Source organism: Pyrus communis, chromosome 8, assembly GCF_963583255.1.
Source record: "Pyrus communis chromosome 8, drPyrComm1.1, whole genome shotgun sequence".
NCBI classification, from domain to species: Eukaryota; Viridiplantae; Streptophyta; class Magnoliopsida; order Rosales; family Rosaceae; genus Pyrus; species Pyrus communis.
This window is the reverse complement of record NC_084810.1, coordinates 11,886,647-11,912,983: the sequence shown is the minus strand read 5'-3', so window position 1 is coordinate 11,912,983 and position 26,337 is coordinate 11,886,647. Positions and strand designations below refer to the sequence as shown.

Below are 26,337 nucleotides of genomic sequence, written 5' to 3'. Positions count from 1 at the left end.
CCCTAATTAAGTCAATAAAGGTTATCATAACTCACCCTAATTATGATGAGCAACAAGCTCCTATACTGTTAATATATTATACCAACAAATTTACCTATATTTTGTTGATTAAATAATAAGTATATTTATCTAAGAAATATCAATAGTATGCCTAATAAGTGTATTTATATGAGAAATATCGATAATATGCCTACTAATAGAGGCTTAGAATGCATGATAAACATGTATGAAATATTATACTAATTTACCTATATTTTGTAGATTCACTAATGTAAATAATAAAATATATTTTATACGAGAAACATCAATAGTTTGCCTAATAAGTATATTTATATGAGAAATACCAATAATATGCCTACAAATAGAGGCTTGGGATGCATGACAAACATGTATGAAATATTATACTAATTTACCTATACAAATTAATTTACCTATATTTTGTAGATTCACTAATTTAAATGATAAATATTAATAATATGCCACCTAATAGAGGCTCAGGATCCATGATAAACATGTATAAAATCTTATACTAATTTACCTACATAAATTAATTTACCTATATTTTCCAGATTCAAAAATTTAATAACAGGTGCATTATTTTTCAAAATGACCAAAACTATTAGTACTAAGTAGGTACACTAATCTTTTCAAAACAAAAAAAATAGGTACATTGATGTTCGAAAAATAAAACAAAACATACTAGACACATCATTTTTTACCCCTTTTGTTTTAAAGAAAACAAAAGCATGGTTTTTATTAAATCGCAATAGGGTACATTAATCTGAAAATTTATTGTTGAATTCAAAACGTTTTGAATTTTTATTCCTACGTCAACTAAAATTTCAAAGCCAGTACACAGGTTACAAGAACATTAAAAAAGCTTTCCATTTTAATTTTGATATCAACATAAACTGCTATAATGACTTAACTAAGGGTAATTTGGGGAATCCAAATAATATTAAATACGACGCACAATCTCGATTAGGTAATTTGCTTAGGTGGAGCCTAGTCATTGGGTTTTTGTTAGAAAAATATATTATTGTGGGTTTTATGTAAAAAAAATTGAGTTTGAAGGGGTAAAGTCACATTTTCAGTATAAAATAAATAAATAAAAACAAGTTTGCCCCTCCTCTGATAATTTCTGACTTCGACACTGTGTATTTATAGAGTATACTTAAAAATGAATGCACTAGCTATTTAACTTGTAAATGTTTGTTAAATGCTTGGGTTTATTGGCTGGGCCTTTCAATTTCATTTATTGTGTAGCCTTTCACAACCTGTGTCTTTTGGGGCATCAACTTCCAACTGGCTAGCATATGAGATTGAGTAAACAGCTGCAGGCTTCCAGCAAGGCAAGGGGGGCAGCAACGATTGTGAAGAAAGATCGCAACACTATTACTAGTGTCTCTTCTCTCTTGTGGGGCCTCCTTATTAGACTTTGGGTGATGTTTCATCGTGTTTTGTTTTGTTTTGTGCTACCGACCGACTACCTATATCTAATTAATGTATTACCATCTCTTCCCAAATTCACCACAAAACAGAAGAAAACGTTGGTATAAAAAACTAAATCAAATCTACCAAATTTTGAATTTTGACACCAAAACAGAAGGTATATATAATGGGAATTGTTATTGGCACTCCAAAAATCTTATTCTACACTCCAAACTTTCTATATTTGGAAAGAAAAATACACTTATGAGGAGTGTAGAATGAGATTTTTGGAGTGCCAATAACACTTCCCTATATAATAAGATGATATATATCGTATAAGGTGGAATAAGTTTGTTATTTTCTTTTATCACATTATGCACATATATATATGTTGATGTAGCACTTAATAATAAATATTGTTGGGAACCTAGCTTGTCGGATACTTTTTATTTTTTTATTTTTTTATGAACAAACGATATTATCTACACTAAATGAGTAGGGGATTGAGCTAATCCTTACAATGGGCTATGAATAACGTGGTTCAAATTTGCCTTTGGGGAGAAGCTAATCTAAGACCTCTTACCCAATTAGTAATTACTATGGATATAATAGGGTCTTAAGAGCCACTCAGTACTACGGTATGGTGATATTCCTCTTCAGTTGTAAGTGAGAGGTCTTAGGTTCAAATCTCATGGATGGCGAACTCGATACCAAATTAGTGTGGCTTAACCGAACTCATCTTAGTGTAAAATATATCGACGTACTAAAAAAACAAGGGTCTTAAGAAATCACCACGGAATATATTAGTAATATGGAAACTAGTCTAAGTATTTATAAACACTTGTAAAGTCACTCATTTTTTAATGTGGAATTTATACTCTTAACAAAATCGATGTATTTATGTCCTTCAATTATTTTGTAACTTGCTTATGTGTAACCACTAGCTCGCAAATTTCATGCACCCACCACCTTGATTATACTATGAGATTGTGCAGTGGGTTTCAAGATGAATTTCACTTCTGAAGCTTGAGGAATTTTTTCTAGTACATTTATCTCTCCATCATTACAGCATGTGCGGTGCTTTTTTTCTTTTCTTTTTTTTTTTATCTCAAAGTTTTATCTTACGTGATTTTATTCCAGAAGGTTTTTTATTGAGTCCCACGTCGTTATTGAACTACATCTACTGTACTATTTCTTTTCTTTGGATATATATTTGCACTCAGAAAAATACCAAATCTCTCTAGGGTTAACCAATTAGGGCGATACATAATAACACACAAATGTAGAGAGATTTTTTTAAGTAGCGATCAAGCGGTATACGTGGCTCAATATAAGTAGAGAAAATAATATATTATTTTTGTTTCTCTACCTATTTTATGACTAAAAATACTGGCTTGAATAACAATTAAAAAAATTTCAGCGTGAGTCCACCAAGAAGCAAAAGAATTGCGACGGTGAAATTAATGTATTGACAATTAATAGCGATTGGTTTGGTTTGGTAGTCGTTGCGCCCATTTATTAATTTCGGCTTGCCCAAAATTGAGAAAAATCCCTTTCCCACTCAACCCACTGAGCCCAATAATATTTAACTTGAACCTCCTCCTCAGTCCTCCCTAAAAAAACCCCAAAAGACATACCTAGCTACCTCCAAACTCCAAACTATTTTGTGCAGAAAAAACCATTGAGCTAGAGCAACAAAATGGGCAAAGCCATTGTTGCTACCGGTTCCATCATGTTGTTGATGACAATACTTGTTCATGGCGTTTCAGCGCAGCTGGCACCGGCATCGGCCCCAGCCCCGGCAACGACTGATTGCGACACAACCCTGCTGGGGCTGTCAGATTGCCTGACGTACGTGGCGGAAGGCAGCAATTTGACCAAGCCAGATAAGCCGTGCTGTCCGGAGCTGGCGGGGCTCGTGAAGGACAACCCCGTCTGCTTGTGCTACTTGCTCGGCAACACCAGTAGCAGCTTAAGCTTTCAGATTGACATGAACAGGGCTCTCAAGCTTCCTACTGTTTGCAAAGTTGATACTCCCCCCGCTAGCACTTGCGCAGGTATTTTATTATTTAATTAGTTTTTAAATATCTCTCATTCCGTAATTTATTATCTTAAGTCTTTTGATGATATTGCAATGAAAACGTGCACCCATCTCATATCAACAACCACCTAATTAAAATTGATTTAACATTGTAGAAACCACTTACAAACTATAATTTATTTAATAGTAAATTGTTTGTTATTTGTTTTTTGTGATAGAAAAATATATTTACAATAAATGAATGAGGAGTAAGTAAATTGATATCAAAATTGTGTTTGAGCCTAAAACTTTTGTTGTATAAATGTATATGAATATTACTAAACTGAGTAAATTGATATCAAATTTGCAATTTGAGCCTAAAACTTTTCTTGTATCAGTGAATATGAATATTACTAGTCTGAGTAAATTGATGTCAAAATTACAATTTGAGCCTAAAACTTTTGTCCTATTAGTGAATGTGAATATTATAGACCGAGACATTTTTCATATGATTTTTTTAATATAAACAAATCTTTTTTCTTTGGGGTTACAAAAAAAAATGAGCTTGGAACATCCAAAAATGCTGAATGAAAAAAAAGGCACCGAATATATGTGCTCATTCACACACCCCTATATGATTAATTAATGATTGTATATATTCTGATGGTTTTATTCACTTGGTTACCCAAGTCTTGCATTCGACTCACGCTTATATCAAATATAACAATAATTCTAACCCTCACTTACTAGTTTGATTGATTTTATGGCGCCTCAATTTTTTCTTCGTGCACTTGTTATTTTCCTGCTTATAAATTGAATAAATCAAAAGAAAGTTCAGAAATAAAAATAAGAAAACAAGTGGATAAGGTAAAAATGAATTAAAAAAAAAAGTGAAAAACAATGTAATTTTATTATATATATGTGTGATGCATTTTCCAGTTAATGATGAGCATTGAATAGCGGCATGATGCATGATGATGTAGGTGAGTAAGGGCTGCCAACCATCCACATTTGAACGCTCCCATTAACCCCATTAAAGCTTCCTACCAGCAATTTTTATCTCATCAATCATCACATGCATGTCAGTTTTGAAGAAAGCAACATAACACACTCACAAGTCACATGGTCTCTCTTCTTCTGCCAGCAACCCTATATCATAATAAACGTGCAACTTCAACACACTTTTGGTTTTTGTTTTTTTTTGGGGTATTGTGGGGGCCAACAACTCCACCGTTGCTCATTGTCTTGGGGATGAGCAACCCAATCCACTCCCTTCATTTCCCAAAACACTCTAGCCCACTCAAGAAATTAGGCTCAAAGCAAGCCCGATGGAGTAGTCAGGCAATAATCATCTGGCCCAACACCCTGCTTATGTGACGCAAGGATGACGTTAGTCATAATTTAAATTATTAAAAAATTGTAAAAACTAATTAAAAAAAATTATATATATATATTTTTATATAAATACCTAATCATGTTCTTCCACTTTACACTACATTTTAGTAGTTTCAAATACTTTAAACCAATCTTTTACTATTATCCGAAATTAAAAATAAAATTATCCTTCATTATTTCATAAAATAAAAAATACTAATCTTTTGGGCTATTCAGTTAGGGGTGGAGATGCATTTAGGCAATTACTGTTCACTGCAGGCAACTAGTTATTGTTCATTTAAGGGGATTGAGTTGCCTATTGCCCAGAGGGGCCTTACTACACTGGAAGTGCTCTAAAGTTTAAGGTAGTGCTGTCCACATACTCATTTTTACTTTTCATACAACTTCTTAATTTTTGGATCGAATGAATTGAATAAGATCGGTGGCCAAAAGTTAACAATCGTGTGTAAAAAGTAAAAATGAATATGTGAATAGCATTATCCTAAAGTTTAATGCAAAATTGTTACAAGGAAAAAGAAAACCACTACTCCCTTTTTTCCCTTCCATTTTTATTTCCGGTCATTGATTGAAGAAAAAGGGTGTGACGACTTGAGATTTCAAATAGAGAAGACAAATACAGTTAATTTGAGGGTTACTTTGTAATGTACTTTCATACCCTAAAAATTAAAGTGGTAATCCTAAGATCCATTGACGTATATTAATTTAGTGTTGTGATTAGTGATACTAACCCTTTTTGCTATAATCTTTTTCTTGAATGATACAGTTCTGGGAATCCCAGTGTCTGCTCCCATAGCTTCTGAAGGGCCGAACTCTCCTGGTATACCTTTTTGTTTTAATTCATATATATATATATGTATGTATGTATGTATGTATTAATTAGAATATAGAACATTCTTCTAATTAATAATCTCGTCTTTTTTTTCTTTTTTTTTTGGTTATATATATATATATATAGATATTGCGGAATCACCTGAAGGACCTGCTCCAGCTGCCGGTTCACAAGAAGCCAATAAAGATAAAAGTGGAGCTTCGAGGACTGCTGACTCTGTTATGGCTCTCCTTGGTGGCTTAGCTATTGCATTTCTTCCCGCATTCTTCTGATTTTACTACATTTGCTGATTTATTTCGTTTCAAGTTTATTTGAAAGATGTTTATTTAATCGATTGTTGTTGCATTGCCAGATGCTATGTGGTTGTTATTGACCCTAATAAATATATATATATATGCTATATTTAGGAATTTTATTTAATTCACTTTGTTAAAGAGGGAGGAGGGATCATTGGGTTGGAATACCTTCATTAATCTCAATCGAGGAAGAGTATTTGTTTGTGCACTCAAAGTTTGGTGGAACAATAGAAACTTGGGTACATAGGTCAGTATTCTTAATTACTCACGGGCCACAGCTGTTTATTACCATTTAGTTTCACTTATTTCGAAAATTGAAAACTTGTTTAGTAATTCTTTTAATTTTTAAATTTTTTTAAATAAAAAAATCAAAATTTGAAAACTGTTGCAAGACATTTACTTCCATCTACTAATTAGTGGTGGATAGGCCATCATAGTTGGTGATAGATATACCATAATGTCTCAAATGAATAGGTTAGAGCATCTCAAAGGAGATGTCAAATTTTAAACATAAAATTTGAATTTGACAACCTAGGTGGCATTTTGACATCTTTTAAAATTTTACGCTCCACCCGGTATGTCAAATTAAATATTGTTTTATTAAATTATTATTTTATGCCCCTTCTTTCTTTCTCTCTCTCTCTCTCTCTCTCACGCAATAACACAGTCACAGACATCCATCCACTCTTATCAAGTGAACAGCTAGATAGAACCTCTCTCTCTCTCTCTACCATGAAGATGATGAGATTGCTCCTAATCTCAGTGGCAATCTCTACCATTGTCTCAACTGTGAGCTATTCTTGTTCCCCGTAAGACCTAGGAGAACTTCAATCCATCAGAACCAGACTCATCGATTCCTTATTGGGAATCTTAAACTCCTGGGTCGGAATCGATTGCTGCGTAAACTGGTACAGGGTCAGCTGCGATCCCACAACCGGCAAAGTCGTCAACATTAATCTTTGAGGCGAATCGGAGGACCTCATACTCACGAAATCCAGCCAATCCGAGTTCATGTCAGCATCGATCTCGCCCCAAATTTGCAGCCTCGACCGCCTCACCACCCTCGTTCTCACCGACTAGAAAGGAGTCACCGGCGAGATCCCCCAATGCCTCACCACCCTCTCCAAGCTCTAAGTTCTCGATCTCGTCAGAAACAAGATTTCGGATGAGATTCCAACCGATATTGGCAACCTTAAGATGCTCACAGTCCTCAACCTCGCCGATAATCAGATCTGATAAAAAATTAATAAAAAAAAATATTTGACGTTGCTGTCAAATTTGACATTAAATGGGAGAACTGCCATTCCATGTCATGCCACATCAGCTTTGGCTTCTCGGTTGGAAGATATCGCAGCTGTCTTTTTTTACTGTTACTGCTGATTTAGACAGTTTGACATCTTTTTTGTAGATGCTCTTAGTCATTCCACAATTAATTGTTGTAACTGTTAGGCTGTTCATTCCTCAATTGGTTAGGCAATTGAATCTCACTATTGAATTAGGGGTATTTGTGTAATTTTTCAAGATAGCCACACCACTATATAAAGGTGGCTATGCCTCACATTGTAACACCAAGAATTTCTCTACTAGAATTCTCTCATTCTCTTTCAAATTATTTTCTCTACAACACGTTATCAGCACTTTTTCTCTTAACAGAATTAAAACCTGAAGTTTGGTTTCTCTTACCTATTTGGCAACAATCCTCTAAATTTTTGAAGTATTTCATTTCATGATTTCAAGTTCATGTCAAACTTGAAATGATACACCCCCGACCCAGAATGTCCACTAAGACTCCGAATCAAGCCGTGCTGGTCGACACCTGGAAGGTGACAAAGCCATAAAATGTAGTGATGTGGAAAATGTGAATAAATTTAATCCTAAAAGTGCCTAAATGTAAGAGTGCACTATGAGCGGGAATGAACCCATTTCACACGTGATTACAGAGCATAAGTAAAGCATAGTAAGGTAAGATAAAGATTATACCATCATAGGTAGCCACCTATACTGGGATGTGCCAAGAATCCTCGTCGATACAAAAGTTTAGCAACTAAAACCCGGATGGGCGAAGAACAGAAGGGTGAGTGGGCAGAAACAAAGCTTTAGAAAAATACATGGGTAAAGTACAAAAAACTACCTCAACTATTGGTGTCACGACACTTTCATACCTAATCTTTTAAAATTGACAATGTCATACATCATCTTACGAATTTGTGCCAATGTCAGACCTCCATCAGTTTTTTTGTTACTTTTTATGTTAAATGCTGAAATGGCCAGAGACGGGACCCATTTTTTATTAAAAAATTAATTAAATATTTAAAAAAAATTAATTAAATATTAGAAATTTAAAAAAAAAAAACAAAAAAACATAAAAAACCCATCAACCTGTGTCCCCCTCCCCAAAAACCCAGATCCCCTTATCTGAGTTCTCTCCCACCCAACTCTCTCTCTCATCTCTCTCTCTTCTCTCGCCTCTCTCTCTTCTCTCTCCCTACAACCTACATCCCTAAAATCCCAAAACCCAGAAATCCTTTCCACCTGTCCCCCTCCCCCAACCTTCCTCTCTCATCCCACCGACGACAACCCTACCTCTGTCGTTGACTTCAGCGATGACAGCCACGCCCTCCAATCGCCCCCAAACCCTAACTCTAACCACAACCTCGCCCCCGGAGAAAAACAAAACAATAACGACAACAACAACAACAACAACAATCCCAATAGAAAAACTCTCTGTTTTTCCCAGAAAATTCCGAGATTTTCTGAGAAAATCAGAGGATAAGCGAGAAACAAAGAGAGAGAGAGAGAGTTGTGATCTGAGAGTGGCTCTCTTTGGTCTAAGTTTCCGATAAATGGTGTATATAGGCGGGTTGGATGAGGAGGAGAAAGTGAAGGTGAAGTCCATGGCGATGGGTTCTGAGAGGGCGGAGCCTCTGCACAATTTCAACTTGCCGTGGTATTTGAAGTGGGGGAACTAGAAGCACCTGTGGTGCCAAAATGAGAGCTCCAAAGCCATCAGGAGTGGCAGGGAAAGGTCTGGGGTTAATCGGCAATCGTCGGCTCAGAGGATTGAGAGCTCCCCGGCGGTGATGACTCGAGTGGGAATGGTTTCTGGGTTTTGGGATGCAGGTTACAGGGAGAGAGAAAAGAGAGAGGCGAGAAAGAGAAAGAGAGAAAGAGAGAAGAGAGAGAGGGTTGGGTGGGGGAGAACTTAGAGAAGGGGATCTGGGTTTTTGGGGAGGGGGCACGAGTTGATGGGTTTTTTTTGGTTTATTGTTTTTTGTTTTTTTTTTTGTTTTTTTTCTTTAATTTTTTAATAAAAATGGATCCCGTTTCTTGGCACGTCAGCATTTAACAGAAAAAGTAACAAAAAAACTGACGGAGGTCTGACATTGGCACAAATTCATAAGATGAGGTATGACATTGTCAATTTTAAAAGATGAGGTATGAAAGTGTCGTGACACCAATAGTTGAGGTAGTTTTTTGTACTTTAACCAACATACATTTATCTTTTTTGAAAATACTAACCCTTCTTTGTAAACCCCATATAGTTTCCAGAAAATACTACTATGTAGGTATGAAAACCAATGCACAAGAGAAACGAAAACTGAAGTATGCCATGTCATAATATCTCTGCAATAATAAGTGTAAGCCAGGTGTTAAACCAACATAAAATAGTACGCCAGTCGGAGTCACCTAACGTGACCTGTACGACTGAACCTATAGCTTATCGATCTAGGCTAGCATACGAGACAGAGTCACCTAATGTCACTATGCGACAGGTTGGATATAAATAAGTAGGCTTAAGTGCAACGATCACGTGAACGCTTTACGATACATCGTGGGTCACCTACGAGTCGGAACCAACTATTATGGTCTGTACGACAGGCTGGCACCAGACTTGGATCCAAGGTGAGTATCCGGTGCGGGAGGTGAACAATCACGTGAAGGTTGGCCCTAGCCCCGGGCGGGAGCACTAATACCGAGGTGCAGTCATGATGAGCTATCAACAAATGTATGTATACCAATGCAATACAACTCATTCAATCACATAATACTCACCTGAAACTTACCTGAGTCTCCACAGCATCACACGATACAATTCACAAATATAACAAAGCAATATTTAAAATGTAACTTATTATATATATATATATATATAAAGAAAATTTCCACTCACCTGAAGTCCGCGCTAAAACTCTCTAGCACGAATATCAAGGCATCTCGAACAATCGGCGCCTAGAACAATTATCAAATCACAACTCAGAACAATTATTAAAACACATCCCCAAGGACGTTCTACAATGATTTGAGACCCATTGACCAAAAGTCAACCGTCGGTCAAAGATCGACGGTAGGGTCCACAACCCTACGTAACTCGATCTGGAAGATCCGCATCACAGATTTCCAATCCGTAACTTCCAAAGATCCACATTATGCTTCTAAAACATCATACTAAAGTTTCATTACGATCCAACGGTCGGATCTCCACCAAACACAATTCAAGTGGCGATCCATGATTTATTTTACGAGCTTGCAAATCCAATTCGGGAAGATCCGTACGTCAGATTCCAGATCCATAAGTTCCTATTGTCCTCAAATATTATGTACTATAACGTATTAAATTTTGATGATGATCCAGCGGTCGGATCGTCGTTTCATATATTGACCAAGTCACGTATCGTATTGAATTTAGGTTCAAACAATCAACCTACATCATACGAATATTAAAAATGAAATCAAGGCATCTAATTTAGTGTAAAAATAGCATTTACAGCCCTTTGGCCACACACCACCGTAGGTGGCGGTCGGCCGCCTCGACTTGCTGGAAAATTTCAACTATTTCAAAAAATTCTCAAATTTTACAAAAATGAAGATCTCAAAGAGTAGAGCAAACTTTATACCTATGGCCAAGTCCAATTTTTCCAAGAAAGGCTCCAAATTGACTCGAACCCGCTGGAAACCCTTGATTTGGGTAGTTGTCGATTCATTACCAAAACGAACTCCGACGCTTCATCCAAGGCTTCAACCTAGCTCCTGGGGTTGAGATGAGTCTTTTGCTAGTGGTAATCAATGGTGAAGGTCGCTAGAGCCACCAAAAAAAGATTAAAGCCGCCGAAAAGGTCGTGGGCTTTGTGGCTTCAGACTGGAAAAATGGGAAAGATATTGGGAAATATAACACTAATAGATGTAGGGCTCGTCAAGGGCTTTCCATGGACACCAAGATCACCCAAAACGGAGTTCATACAAAGGAGATATGAGCAGGTCAAGTTGGTAGGTCGGGTGGAGAAACCGGGTTTGGCCGGTTCTGTCCTTCTCCCTTCCCTCATTTCCCTCATTTCCTTTCTTCCTTATTGGTCACTCCCTATTTCTCTTCTTTCTAACTGGGCATCCCGCCCCTCCTTTCTCTCCTTTATCTATCATCTTGACCGCCCATCTTTTCTTCCTTTTAATATGGGCCACACACGTGGCTTTCCAGATTTTTGGAGAAAAATCTGGAGCTTTCTTGAAATTAATCAATTTACTAAAATGTCCCCGACTTTAAACATTAATATCTCCTTCATTATAACTCTAAATTGTGTTCCTTTTGCACCCCACGCGTCCGTAGCGACGAGTACTACAAGAATACGCCAAGAAAATAGATCTTACATAACATGACAAGGCGGTCAACAAAAGTCAATATCTTTGCCTCGAAGGGTATTTTTGTAAATTCATATTTTAAAACTACAAAAACTATAATTTTTGGGTACGGGTCGTTACACGAAATTACATGTGGAAACATCCTATGAAGCACAAACCCGATTATTATATTTTTCTATTGCTACGTGATTTTTTTTTTATGTTTATCGTATTTTTTTTTTCACTTTTACGAAACCCTCACTATAAAAAATCACCATGAAGAATAACCGCTTTAATCTAATTTTATGCATATTAAATCAAAAACAATTGTTTGTGATTTTTTATTTATGATAAACATGTGTAGATAATATGGAGGATCTAAACGATGCCTCAATCCTTACTTCCACAAAACCCTGGCAACTTTGTTGTAAGTGGGCTTCTTGAAGTAAGCCAAACCCAACACCTAGAAGTGTATCCCTATGCATTCCAGTCAAATGCCCAAGTTGGCTTTCCAATTGAAAAGTCCAACCCGTATTCCAGTCGAATACAAAACTCGTATTCCTATCGAATACAAACTCACATTCTAGTCAAAACCTCAATTCGCTTCTAGTCGAAGGCCTAATTTCATATTGCAGTCAAATATGCGAATAAGAACCCAAAGAATTCATTCAAATATCATAAATTGAATTAATTTGTTTTGAGTTTCAAACTCACTTGACTTTAGAAATTTTCTAAGCCAAGAAACAACAAGAATTGTGCCTAATTGGATCCAGTAACCTATGCTTCACTAAAAGTTCACATCTTTGGTTCAGCCTCACACCCTTGAACTCTTATTCACCAAATAAAAACCTGAAATTTTCTTGCAAAACAAACCTTCAATCCGATTTTTTTACATACATATTCATTAAACCTGAAGTTTTAATCCATCTTTATTACTGTAGAAACGATGTTAAACTTGAACAAGTTGGGCTTCACAGCTCTCGATATGTCTAGCGCCAACTACCTCAAGTGGGCCTAGGATGTCAAGATGCACCTCAAGGCCAGAAAGTTGTACGGCATCATCCAATATGATGCTGCCAATGAGTCCCAAAAAGCTAAGGCACTCATTTTCATTCAGAAGAACATGGCGGAAGCCTTGCAAACTGAACTTCTAGCTGAAAAGGACCCAAAGTCCTTCTGGGAAGCTTTAGTGGACCGCTTTGATCACCATAAGCTCATTTTCTTTCTTCAAGCAAGAAACAATTGGTAGAATCTTCGCTTTCAAGACTTTAAAATTGTAAATGAGTATGGCTATGAAGTCTGCCAAATCTAATTGATTTTGAAGTTTTGTGGCTAGGAACTTATTGATTTGACCTGTTGGAGAAGACCTTATCCACCCTGATAAGATTTTTACCACCTACAAAAGTAGGGATAAAAATATGTAAAAATACATGCAAGAGTGCAAGGTTATCATAGTATAGCAACTCAAGCAAGGGCGTTCTCGACAGAGATTGAATGAATAATTTGTACCAAAATCAACTCTTAATTAATTATTTAAAACAAAGTTTAGAACAAGTTGAGTTCGAATTTAAAATAATAAAAGTGAATTTAATTAAAATAATTAAATAAAGAAAGAAAACCCTAAAGAAACAGTTTTGAAAAGATCAAGTGTAAAATCCATTAGTGTTCCATCATCACTTAACAATCCTATGTAGTTTTTACCAATTACTTATGAATTTCATATGCAACTTTGAACGTTAGGCTTTTCTTATGCATATTCTCCTCGTGATATTAAGTAAGAACGTATATCTAACATGCAATCCATCTATGATATTCAGATTAAATGTATACATGCAAAACTCATTAAGTTTTGTGAAAACCTTTTGAAAAACCATGCAACCCTTAAGAGCGTAATATTCACCTTAAGTGAAATTACAATTATCAATCACAAGAAGCCCTACTCAATCCTTCAGTGATATCCGAATTACATCCGATTACTTATCTAAACATCCTAATGGTAGCTAAGCATTAAGCTATAAAGATAGTTTAAACACAGTGATTAATAATTCAAAGTATGTGTGCATAATATCGTAAACAATTAAATAAGGACTACATATTCATGCTAAGGCTCATGGCTTCGCCTTGGAAAAAAAGATTAGTTATGCACAACCATAAAGTAAATATCATTAAGAACATGCATATAAAACACTTTGGAAATAAACTTGAATCGTTAAAAGCTTTCTAAGCCAAGTTCTCCAAAGTAGTGTTAGAAAACCCTAATGGCAAATCATCCTTATTTATACTACTACAAAATAAAATCCATCCTAGAAAAGGCCTTAGAATAAAACTAGAAAATAAAATATATTAAGAAAACTAGGAAACAATCTCTCAGTCAAACATGGAGAAATCTACCAACAAACTGATCAGCCACGTTCTAGGCTCAAAATAGCTCCAAAACAGGCCCAAGACAACTTATCTTAAAGATTAAGATGTCCTAAACATATCTCCAAATGTACTCGAACCCAAAAAATGTCATCGTGGCCGCCAAAAAGTATAAGCCCAAAATGGCACTTTCATAGTATAGCGCGTTGGTCCTTAATTTCATCGCCATAAATTAAACGCTTGGTAGGAAAACCTAAAACTTTGACACAAACAATCAAAGAGACTCGTGAACATCCTCTAATTGGAACTCCAAAATTCAACTGTTTGATTGCTTTTTGATTAAGAGGAAGTCACAAGTCCTACATTGAAAATATAATATAAAGTATCAAAATTTCACCAAATAATAACCAAAATATACTAAGAATAGGGTAAAATATATAGTATGAAATTGACTCATCACACTCTTAACGCCTCTAACATTGTGCTCTAGCAGCAGTACAGGGAATGGAGTTATCAAAGGTTCTCGCACCTCATAGCAGTTCTCCTTCTAGCTGAGAAGAATAACAACTTGCTGATGCAAAATCATAATTCTTGACCTACTGGTTCCAATGTCATTCCATTGCCAAAAGTTAATGTGAATGTTTCCAACGGAAGTAAAGGGAATTGGATCAATGAGACAGGCCAGTCGTCCCAAGGTTCGAAGAACAACAAGGGGGACGACAAGTAAAGTTTGAACCAAGAGTCCCAACCTCGCAAGAAGTCTAGGAATTGATAACTAATCGCACCCGTCGTACACCTGTCAATGTTGTTGATCGCTATCATAACCGTCGTCAGAGGGAAGCCAACCTCGTCGAGCATGACAATGGGATACGAAGTTGTCCAAGATTACACAGCTTTCATTGTTTCAGATTTCATAGAGTAGGATGGCTATTAATGGATTGGTGGCATATCGCCAACTTAGAATTTTTCATAATGTTTTTCGGATAATTTCTATTTTATTTTCATATTATTAGGCCATTTTGGGCAAATTATTGGTTTCTTAACCCCTTATGGTTATTGTTTTGTTTCCTTTGGAAAATTTGTTCTCAAATAATTTAAGTTAATAAAGTTTACGTTAGAAAACTTGTTGTGTGACTCAACTTAAATTTTCGTAGGCATGTTCCTTGAAGTTAATTGTCTGGCATATAATGTTACCACACACATTGTTTTACATAACAATGTTTATTTTCTCAACTTCACATCTATTGAACCCTCGGTGACAACAATCTATGGCCCAACGTCATTGACAGAGGGGCATGGCATGGTACTTTGCTAACCATTAATGAGGCCTTATATTCTCCTTATTCTGGTCAAACGTTGTTGAGTTTTAAGGACATTCGAGCTAACAAATTTCATTATGAAACCATGAAAGAAAATGGCGTTAAATATCTTTGCACCAATTTCGCTTCATATGGCCGAAAGCGCATCTTTGAGAAATTAAAAGCACTCTCGTTGAGTCTTTATAAGACAACTATGAGCTAGATTTCTTGTATTTACACATACTTGGATGTGTTGTATACGTGTCGATTGTACCGAACAACGTTCCAAAGTGGGCCCCCAGCGGAGGAAAGGGATTTATGTCGGTTACTGTCCCATTCCACCATCTGTTACTTGGAACCCTTGACAAGAAATCTATTTACCACCTGATTGGCGGATTGTGACTTTAATGAGTCAACCTTCCCGTCGTTAAGTGACTTTGATGAGTCAACCTTCCCGTCATTAGGGGGAGAAGGTCATATTCGTGTTCAAGAATTGACGTGATTTGCCACCACTTTGACTCATCTTGATCCCCAAACTGTACAATGCAAAACTAAAGTGAGTAGAATCCTAGATCTTTAGAGCGTTGCCTAGAATACAAATCTAGCGACAGACATAAGATCACACATTCCTATTGCAAATGTCCTTGCAAGGATTGATATTCCTAAAGTCGTCCTAATCAGACGTCGTGTTCTCAAAGAATATTTCGTTCCTGACGAATAAAGAACAATATTGGCGGTTAACAAGTGTAGTGTCCCCTCCCTGAATAGTGATAGATCCATTGGTTGGAATGACAAGCTTCCCCAAAAAAGGAAAGTAATGGCACATGAAGAGATAGGGTTAGTTATCCCAAGTGTTGGTCCTTCTGTCGCTACCTCATCCGTTCCATAACTTGATATTGTTTTGGATTATGGGAGTGTCTTGGACGCAAGACCTAAAAATCTTGATCCCGAGAAGTTTGTTATGTCTATTAACTATACTTGTCTTGAAGACATGTAAAAATGTAATGAGACCATCATCGATGATGTATTTGCTTATAAGGTAGCCACCGATATGGCCACCAATATAGTAAAAAAATGATGACATCGAACCACAATCTGTTGTTAAACCAAAGCGACGATTCGATTGGCAAAAATGAGATAAGGCAATCCAGGTCAAATTTGATTCCTTAGAGAAACGTCACGTGTTCGAACCAGTTGTTCCAACACCCTCAGACGTAAAACCTGTAAGCTTCAAATGGGTATTTGTAACGAAGCGTAATGAGAATAATGAGGTCATATGGTATAAGGCAACCTTATGGCACATGGTTCTTCACAACATGCTAGGATTGATTACGATGAGACTTATTCTCCCGTAATGGACGTTGTCACGTTCTGGTACTTAATCAGTTTAGTAACTTTCGAAGAACTGAGTATACAGTTTATGGACGTGGTCACTACATATCTTTATGGGGATTTAGATATAGAGATTTATATGAAAGGCCCAGCAGGACTGGTAATACCTGAATCAATGTGTTCCCAACCATGGAACACGCTTTCATTTAGGTTGAAACATTCGTTATATGGTATAAAGCAATCTAGATGGTTGTGGTACAAATGCCTAAGCGAGTACTTGATTAGAATAGGATATGTAAACAATGAATTATGCCTAAGCGTGTTCATTAAGACCACCAATTGCGGTTTTGTGATAATTGCAGTATATGTAGTTGCATGAACCTCATTAGAACTACAAAAGAGATCCAAATGATTGCTACCGACCTAAAGAAGGAATTTGAGATAAAGGATCTTGGTAAGACTAAGTATTTGACGGAAATATTTGTGAAAACAAGTTCATTTGATCAACATCTATGCATGCAATTAACAATTAAAAGGCGGAATCACACTTGTATGCACTCAAAAACAAAATTTTACCCATGAAATTCAAGGCCTAGTAATTGTGGTGAACCAAGACTTAACTCAAGAACAAAGTGAGTTGAGAAATATTATACCTTTGTTGAATCCTCTTTGCATAAAGCTAATCACCCAAGAGAGGAGGCCTTCATTCCTTACTTCTTAGTTCCGTGGATTTCTTGGAGGATGATGGTTGAATGGATTCTGTAAGTTCCTAAGAAAGGGAACCTCTATGTTTCCACACCAAGGAGGGACTTGAAGAAGAGATGAGTGACCTTGGAGGAGGATTCATACTAGTAAATCCCCTCCAAAGGGGCAAGCCTCCTAGAGAGAAAATGAGAGCTTTTGTTCTCTCCAATTTCCTCAAAAGAGAACCCTAATGACTTTTGGCTATAAAGTCCTTTATATAGTCACTTCAATTAAGTGACAAAAGGAACAAGAATCTATCATTCATAATATGGTCAGCCTTCTAAAAGCTTTGAGATGTTTGGGCCCTTTTGAGTCTTTAGTCATTAAGTTGTCATACAACTTAAGTTAATAGGCTTGACAGTTCTAAGCCCAATGGGCCTTAAGGTCCAATAATTACTCAAAAGCTAAAACGAACATATTCGTTTGATTAATTAACATATTAATTAATCCTATCTATAAATAATTAAACCATTTAATTATCCTTACTCATCTCCGTTGTTTCTTCAATATCTACCTTACACGGTGTACGACCCATTAGGTTCCTTTTAGCAAGGCAGTGGGTGATTAGAACTCTTCAAATCGATTGTGAATTGAAACATACTTTCAATTCTCCCTTTAGTGATTAAACACTTTTAGGGCTTCCACAAAGTATGAGTGACACCTAGTAGTATGTCATGGCTACCCAAGCTAATCAGAAGAGGTGGAGAACCAATTCAGTTTAGGATTACAATGTAATAAGGTCTTTCTCTAATACTCTTGACCACATGGTTTGGTTTGATAGTTTATTCATGTCTACTATCCAATGTGATTCTTTTACATATATGATTACCTTGAACATGATTTAGAATGACTTCCTAAATCTCATTCGCATCTGGCCAAAGATTCTTAATCATATCATAGGGTATTCTCCCTCAAACGGTTTAAAGGTTAAAGATCCCTTGTTGTGCATTCACTTGCCTCTATGGCTAAGTGGCTTAACCCCAACTATATCGTGGACACCCTTTGACGGATTGACTTTGATATAGTCAAAGATCAAGGACCTAACCACAAGACAACTATGATGCCTCAAGTCAAATGACTATTTTGCATTATCCCAACCATGAGTTTTCATGCGACATGAGTATGAGAACTCCTCGTTAATCCAGTGAACTCATTCTCTATTGAGCACCTACATGCTTGTCTTAGTGTCAGTCACACCAATGACTCAAGACTAGTCACTCTCTCTAAGAGAAGATATAACACGTACTGATCTTAACGGATTGTCAATGCCCAATTGGTAATCCTATGATCATGAACATTTAAGATATGTATACGAAAGAGAATGGTCTCATGAATCTAACTTCTTTATATCACATTCTCCCAATTGCATATTCCTTGGACTTATTATTTAAGCATATAACATTTATATGGGACAACTTTAAACAATAATCTTTGCCCTTTATATTAGATTAGATTAGTTTAACATGTGAAATGTCCATAAAGTATCATCATATGATCGGCTTTTAGGGCACATTTTCAATAGTATTATCTCAGCCCGTAGATTAAGCACCGTGAAAACAAGATCTTAGTCCACTATTCGAGTATAATCAGAAAGTGTTGCGTCAATTTAACTTCTTAAAAGCAAAGTCAACTAGTACTCCAATGGTCGTTCAATCCTTGGATCCTAATAAAGATCATTTTCATCCTAAGGAAGATGACGAAATGATCCTGGGACCAGAATTTCCCTATCTTAATGCGATTTGAACTTTGTTATACTTATCCTAATGTATTAGACTAGACATCTCGTTTGCAACAAGTCTTTTAGTGAGATACAATTTTGCGCCAACATACCGCCACTAGAATGGCAGCAAAGCCATATTTCGATAACTTAAAGGTATTGCAGATATGGGCATGTTCTATACCTACACATTCTAGAAGTCTGATGCACTACTTGTTGGGTTTGCTGATGTTCAGTACTTATCAAACTCGCACAAGGCACGTTCTTAGACGAGTTATGTTTTTACTGTCATAAACACCAATATATCTTGTGACTGTCGCTAGATCAGTAAAGGCATCTGGCAGATTCTAAGCAACGGTCTGTAGATCTAGAATTCTACACACTTCACTTACACATTGTGCGGTTCAGGGATCAAGATGAGTCAAATGTATTCAACATAAACTTTGCAGCATTATCAAGTCTTATATGTTTTATTGGATATTCCGGGTGATGTGCCATCAACTGAATGATATGGGAAAAAGTCTTGCAAATGCAGCATTCCTTGTGGATAATAGGGTGATGTGTGACCATCGAGTCGATGCATCAACCAAAACCATAGAGCATGGTGGTTAAATCAGTCTACAAATATCTCTTTGGATCCTTTCCAAGAAAGTTGTGTGTTCTTTAGAGCTATTTATATAGGACAGCTTAAGGTCTCCTCTACCTACCGAATAAGCTTCATAGGGTATGGTTGACTGGATCACGTATCTCATATTTCCTAATGCATTACCATGTGTTGCACAAAGTATGCAACACATCATATCCCTTCTGAGGTATCCAAGATGATCATGCCAGTGTTGGAAAGTGCTCGAGCCAATTGGCTTCGGGCAAATGACTAGGTTTGCCTTGATCATTCAGATAGTCGTCTTATAAAGACCCGACAATGGTGCTTTCAACTTTTGTAAGTTGTGCTTTTAGCTACATGAAGTGGAAGTGATGCAAAGATATTCAATGCCATTTTCTTCCATAGTTTCATAATGGAATTTGTTAGCCCAAATGTCCTTAAAACTCAATAATGTTCGACCGGAACGAGGATAATATAAAGTCTTGTTAATGGTAAGCAAAGTACCATTAGGCAACACGAGTTGGGCTTTGCCATGCCCCTCTATCAATTGTGTCAGGCCACCGATTGTTGTCACCGAGAATTAAGTAAGTGTGAATTTGAGGAAATAAACACGGTTACATAAAACAGTGTGTGGTAACACTGTCTACTAGACAATCAACTTCATGGAACATGCATATGAACATTTAAGTTAAGTCACACAACAAGTTTTCTGAAGTAAACTTTACTAACTTAAATTATTAGGAAAAAAAAATTTGTAGAAGAAACAAAACAATAACCATAAAGGGCTTAAGAAGCCAATAATTTGCCTAAAATGGCCCAATAATTCAAAAATAAAATAGAAATTATCCGACAAATATTATGGAAAATTTTAAGTTGGCAACATGCCACCAATCACATCCATTAGTGGCTATATTGCTCCATGAAATCTAAAATGACTAAAGTCGTGTCATTCCAGACAACTTTAATTTTCATGTTGTCATGCTAGACGAGGTTGGCTTCTATCTGACGACGGTTATGATAGCGATCAACAACATTGGCAGGTGCACGACAGGTGCTAGCCCAGTAATTGGTTTAGGACAACTGGCCTTATCATTGTTGTGCCTAGACTTCTTGTGAGGTTAGGACCATTGGTTCGAACCTTGCTTGCCTTTCCCCTTTTTGTTCTTCAGACCATGGGACGACTGGTCCTTCTTATTGACTCAGTTCCATTTACTTCCCTTGGAAACATTCATATTGACTTCTGGAAATGGAATAGTTTTGGAACCAGTAAGTCAAGAATTATGGTTTTCCATCAGCAGGTTGTTATTCTTCTCAGCTAAAATAAAATCTGATGCGAGGTCTGGGAACCTTTGATAATTCCACACTTTTGACTACTACTGGAGCACAATGTTAAAGGCGTTAAAGGTGGAATAGGTCTTCTCCAGCATGTTGGAATCAATGAGTTCCTGACCACAGAACTTCAGAATTGACCGGATTTAACATACTTCAGAGACATACTCATTGATAGTCTTAAAGTTTTGGAAGTAAAGATTATGCCGATCATTTCTTGCTTGAGGCAAGAAAATTAGCTTATGACAATCAAAGCAATCCATTGAGGGCTAGTTTGGGATTGTTGTACTTTAAAAAAAAATTGCTTCTGCTGTGCTTTAAGAATAATTAACTACAAAATAAAACAATTGAGCAATTGTTCTTTTAGTGTTGTGAGTATGAAAAGCAGTGTAAAATTGTTTGTTAAATTTTAATATAAAAGTAATATAATTGTATATAGTGAAAAAAATGGACATAATAGTGTGGGGGATAATGGCGACGAGGGCATTGGTTGTGATGTTGGTGGTGTTTATGTCAATAAAGGGTTGTGGTGGTTGGGCTGCAGAGGTAACAATGTTGGTAGGGGCAACGACAACAGCAATGGTGACAGTTGTGGTTGTAGTTGTGGTAGTAGGAGTGACGAGTATAGTTGTAGTGATGGTTGTAGTGGTGGTGGTAGTGGTGCAATTGTGGAGTGGTGGTGGTGGCAACAATGGTGGTGGTAATGGCAATGGTGGTTTAAGAGGTTAAGGTTTGTAGTGGTAAGTATTGGTGGTCACTTTGTTCTCCAGGATAAAATATGCGTAGAAGGATAATAATGTCATTTTCAAAAATTAATAAGCATATTACATGAATTAAAAATATTTATTAAAGGCTAAACTCCGCTTTTTTCATTAAAGTAGCTTTAAAAAGCAACCTATAGGTTGCTTTTAGAAACTGCATTCTAGAGGTTGCTGGTTTTAAAAGCAGGATATTTTATTTTTACCAAACACTTTTTTACTGCTTAATTTTAAAGTGAAGCAGCTTTTGGTTAAAAAAATGCAATACCAAAATGGGCCTAAGCTTCCCATAAGGACTTTGAGTCCTCCTCAGTAGAAACTCAGTTTGTAGGCATTCCACTGTGCTTCCGAATGAAATTGAAGGCCTTAGCTTTCTTGGACCCATTGGCAGCATCATCTACTATAGCGTTAGATAGCTTCTCGCCCTGAGGTGCATCTTGACATTTTGGGCCCACTTGAGGTAGTTGGTGCTAGAGATATCGAGAGCAGTGAAGTCCAACTTGTTCAAGTTTGACATCTATTTTGCAACAAAATGGTGGATTAAAACTTCCCGTTAATCAGAATGGATGCAAAAAAAATCTAATTAAAGGTTTGTTTTGCAAGAAAACCTTCAGGTTTTTATTTGGTGAATAAGAGCTTAAGTTGTAAGCTTGGACCAAAGATGTGAACTCATAGTGAGGCACGGGTTACTGAATCCAATTGGGCTCAAGTTTCGTTATTTCTTAGCTTAGAAAATTTCTAAAGTCAAGTGAGCATGAAACTGAAAACAAATTAATTCAATTCATGCCGCTTGAATGGATTATTGGGCTCTTATTTGCATATTCGACTAGAATATGAAACCAAGCTTTGACTGGAAGCGAATTAAGCTTTCGACTGGAAAGCAAAAATTGTGCATTTGACTAGAATGCGAGTTTTGTATTTGACTAGAATACGGTTTTGTATACAATTGGAATAGGGGTTGAGCTTTTCAAATGGGAAGCCAATTTGGGCATTCGACTGGAATGCAGAGAGACACATTTCTAAGTGTTGGGTTAGGCTTACTTCTGCAAGCCCACTAATAAGAACGTTGTTAAGGTTTGGCGGCAATAAGGATTGAGGCATCATTTAGATCCCCTATATGATAACACATGTTTATCATAAAAAAGAATCACAAACAACTGGTTTTGATTTAACATGCATAAAGTTAGATTAAAGGGCTATGTATCAAGATAATTTTTTGTATCGTGAGGGTTTCAAAAAATTGCAAAAAATAAAACGATATATGATAAACATAAAAAAAATACATAAGCAATAAGAAAATATTATAATCGGGTTCATGCTTCATGGAATGTTTCGACATATAATTACGGGTTCAACATGGACTTGAAATCATGAAACAAAATACCTACTCCAAACGCAAAGATGATCCTACTTTCAAAATTCAGAGGATTGTTGCCAAAAAGGTGAGAAATCCAAATTGTAGGTTTTGATTCCGTTAAGAGCAAAAGTGTTAATAACGTGTTGTAGAGGAAAATAACTTTAGAGAGAATGAGAGAATTCTATTAGAGAAAATCTTGGTGTGTTACAATGTGAGGCATAACCACCTTTATATAGTAGTGTGCCAATCCTGACAAATACCCCTAATTCAATAGTGAGAATTAATTGCCTAATCAATTGAGGAATGAATGGGCCTAATGATTACAGCAGTTAATTGATGAATAAATGACCTATTCATTTAAAGTGTCAATGACTATTCATTTGAAGTATCAATGACTATTCATTTAAGGTATCAATGGTTCATTTGAAGTATCAATGACTATTCATTTAAGGTATCAATGGCCTATTCATCACCAATTAGTAGATGGACATAAATATCTTGCAACAAAAACTAAAAACTGAAACAATTATTATTATTATTATTATTTGGTCGAAATAGCACTTCATTAATGTAAGGGAAATTACAATTTGTGAAAGATAAGCCTAGGCTCAAACAAAACACAAAACCTTACATAAAACAAAGCAAGAATTAAAAGATAAACAAACCCAAGCAAAGTAAACCTACAATCCAAAACACAAAAAGAGGCCCATACATCTTTAGGCTCGTAGGCAACAAGAACAAAAAAAAAAACAACAAAAAACCTAATCTTCAGCATCCAAATAACCGCCGTTTGCACTAGGGTTGGGCAAACGGGTCTTAGGCCCGCGGGTAGGGGCGGGTATAGGCGGGTCGGGGCGGGTACGGGGCGGGTCCTGTTTTTAAATAGGGGGAAACGGGGCGGGGCGGGCCTAGGTAATGTTTTTCTAGGGTCGGGCCGGTTCCAGATTTATAGAAAAACGGGGCCCCGAACCGGCCCGTTTGTAATTGAAATGGACGGCCCAGATTGAATTGTTACAGACCTTCCAATCATGACCGTTGGTTTTAGGTTTACCCTAATAGAGAGTCTTTGCTGTTTGCTGCTCTCTCTCGAATCCTCGATCGACCTCTCAACCTTTCCGTCTCTGACTCTCTCATCCTCGATTTTCTTCTTGAAGTCCGACATCACCTCACCGTCTCTGCAACACTCCATCACCTCACCGTCTCTGCAACACTCCATCGCCGTTGCCAGTTCAGGTGAATTCTTTAACCTCTTTTTTTTTTTATTTTATTTTTTTATAATAGGTTCTTTAACCTCTGATCTGATGATTCTGATCTGATGTATGTAATCTGTGCTCAATATATTGGGATGTTCATGTTTGTTCTTGCTGATTTGGTGGATTTTTTTGATTTTTTAGCTTCTTTAACCTCTGATCTGATCTGATGTATGTAACCTGCTCCTTCTGTTCCACACGGTCGTCATGTATGTCATTGTGTTTCTTTACAGTTGGTAGATTATTTCCATTACACTGATACCCTGTGTGGTTTGAATACAAAAGACTAAAATTTGTCATTTATAATTGTGAATCTGCACCACTAAGATTTTCTCTGTTGTACAGTGGGCACCATGTCATGCTGTTGTTGCCACACCATTGCTAGTTGCATTTTTTAGCTTCGTTTGTTTGCTAGAAATGCATGAGATTGAAAGACATGGCCACCTATCTGATTTTATCGTGTTGTTTCTATATTAAGGGCTGACACTCTTGAAGAACTTGGAGCTATCTGATACTGAAGTTGGAAGCAACGGGCTTCGTCATCTCTCAGGTGATGATTGATTGCATTGCATCAGAGTCTCAGACTATTGCATGGTTATGATCTGAATGTTTTCCGAGTTCAGTGTGAGGCTGTAGGCTATACATTATGCTGAAGCTTTGAATTTACTACCTTGTTAGTTTGTGGCTCAAATTCTTTGAAGGTCTCATTAGTGTTCAAAGTTAAACTGCACCTCATAATTTTTCTGCTAAGCAGTTTGTAAACTTTGTATTATTTGGTGCATGTTCATCTTTTTGAAAGCATTTCTTTTTAAGCATTAATTTGGGTGGCTGTTATCACTTTCAGGTTTGAAAAATCTCGAAAGTTTGAACTTGTCGTTCACCCTAGTAACTGACAGTGGCTTGAAAAGGTTATCTGGATTGACATCTCTCAAATCACTTAATCTGGATGCTCGGCAAATTTCTGATGCTGGACTTGCAGCTATTACAAGTAAGGATTTTTGTGTATTTTTAAGCTGTAGAGGGAAAATATTGGCTATTTGTGTAGAAAACCTTGTGATCGACGCATTGATTTCCACTGAAATTAATCATGTTCTTGAATTCTTCTAATCATAACTATATAGACAGTCAAAGAATTTATGCCGAAGGTGGTGCAGGTCTTACAGGATTGACACATCTGGACCTATTTGGTGCTCGCATTTCAGATTCTGGAGCAAACAATTGTAAGATCTGCAATAAGTAAGGTACCATATAATAATTTGTTTGCTTACTGGATGGTTATTTTTTGTTTGCTTACATATACATCTCCTTTGACATTTGAAGTAATTATTCTAATTGACAATTTCAGGTATCTCCTTTGACATTTACTCTTTTGTATCTCATATTTTAGTATAAGTTTTATTCTAAAGTGATAGTATAAGAAGTGAACCAATTGGCAGCATTGAGTATGAAGCAAGTCCCGCGGAGCTTGAATTTTATCAAGAGTGTGAAGAAGGTAATTATCTTGTTTTTAATAGTTTGGTTTATAACTTTATATTAATTGGTTTACAATTAACGGTTGTTCTTTGTTGTAGAATATAAAAGAAAAAGAGCAAATACTATATCTACAAGTTCAACAATCTCATCAAGTGTTCCTGAAATTGAAACAACTCAAACGAATAAAGGAAAAGGAATTGCGGTAATATTTCAAACTCAAATGAATAAACTTTAAATTTCAATAATTCAATTTGAATGAGGATAGATAATATGATGTTGGATGTTAAAAATGTCATGTTTATATTCTATTTTTGTTTACAGATTCAATGAAGATTGTTGTTGGAACTTGGGTGTTGGAACTTGGATTTTCGGATATTTTGTATGTTGATTTAATTTTTAGATGTTGGAAGATGTAATATTATTATTTTGAATGTATTGTTAATTTATAAACTTGGATGTTGGACTTTGTATTTAGATTGGATGTGAATAATGGTGAATTTGTGCAAAATATGCGTAAATGCAGTTGCAATCTG

The 26,337-nt window shown here is 36.3% G+C and overlaps 1 protein-coding gene and 1 long non-coding RNA gene across 2 annotated transcripts; both read left to right on the top strand.

Annotated features, from left to right (window-relative positions):
• The first annotated feature begins 3,004 nt into the window (after positions 1-3,004).
• Positions 3,005-6,095, top strand: LOC137743563 (non-specific lipid transfer protein GPI-anchored 2-like). Its single transcript, XM_068483482.1, has 3 exons — positions 3,005-3,488; positions 5,610-5,663; positions 5,802-6,095. The coding sequence occupies exons 1-3, from the start codon at positions 3,131-3,133 to the stop codon at positions 5,945-5,947; spliced, it is 558 nt and encodes a 185-aa protein (XP_068339583.1). The 5' UTR covers positions 3,005-3,130; the 3' UTR covers positions 5,948-6,095.
• Positions 6,096-24,734: 18,639 nt separating this feature from the next.
• On the top strand, positions 24,735-25,551 carry LOC137741641 (uncharacterized). The gene is made up of 3 exons (XR_011069321.1): positions 24,735-24,881; positions 25,176-25,319; positions 25,486-25,551. It is a non-coding gene; the product is annotated as an uncharacterized lncRNA (long non-coding RNA).
• The last annotated feature ends 786 nt before the right edge of the window (positions 25,552-26,337 follow it).

Excerpts from the sequence above, each read along its gene's own strand:
- LOC137743563 (XM_068483482.1), top strand. The coding sequence starts at position 3,131 with ATGGGCAAAGCCATTGTTGCTACCGGTTCCATCATGTTGTTGATGACA. Across the intron at positions 3,489-5,609 it reads CCCCGCTAGCACTTGCGCAG|TTCTGGGAATCCCAGTGTCT; the intron begins GTATTTTATTAT and ends TGAATGATACAG. Across the intron at positions 5,664-5,801 it reads TGAAGGGCCGAACTCTCCTG|ATATTGCGGAATCACCTGAA; the intron begins GTATACCTTTTT and ends ATATATATATAG.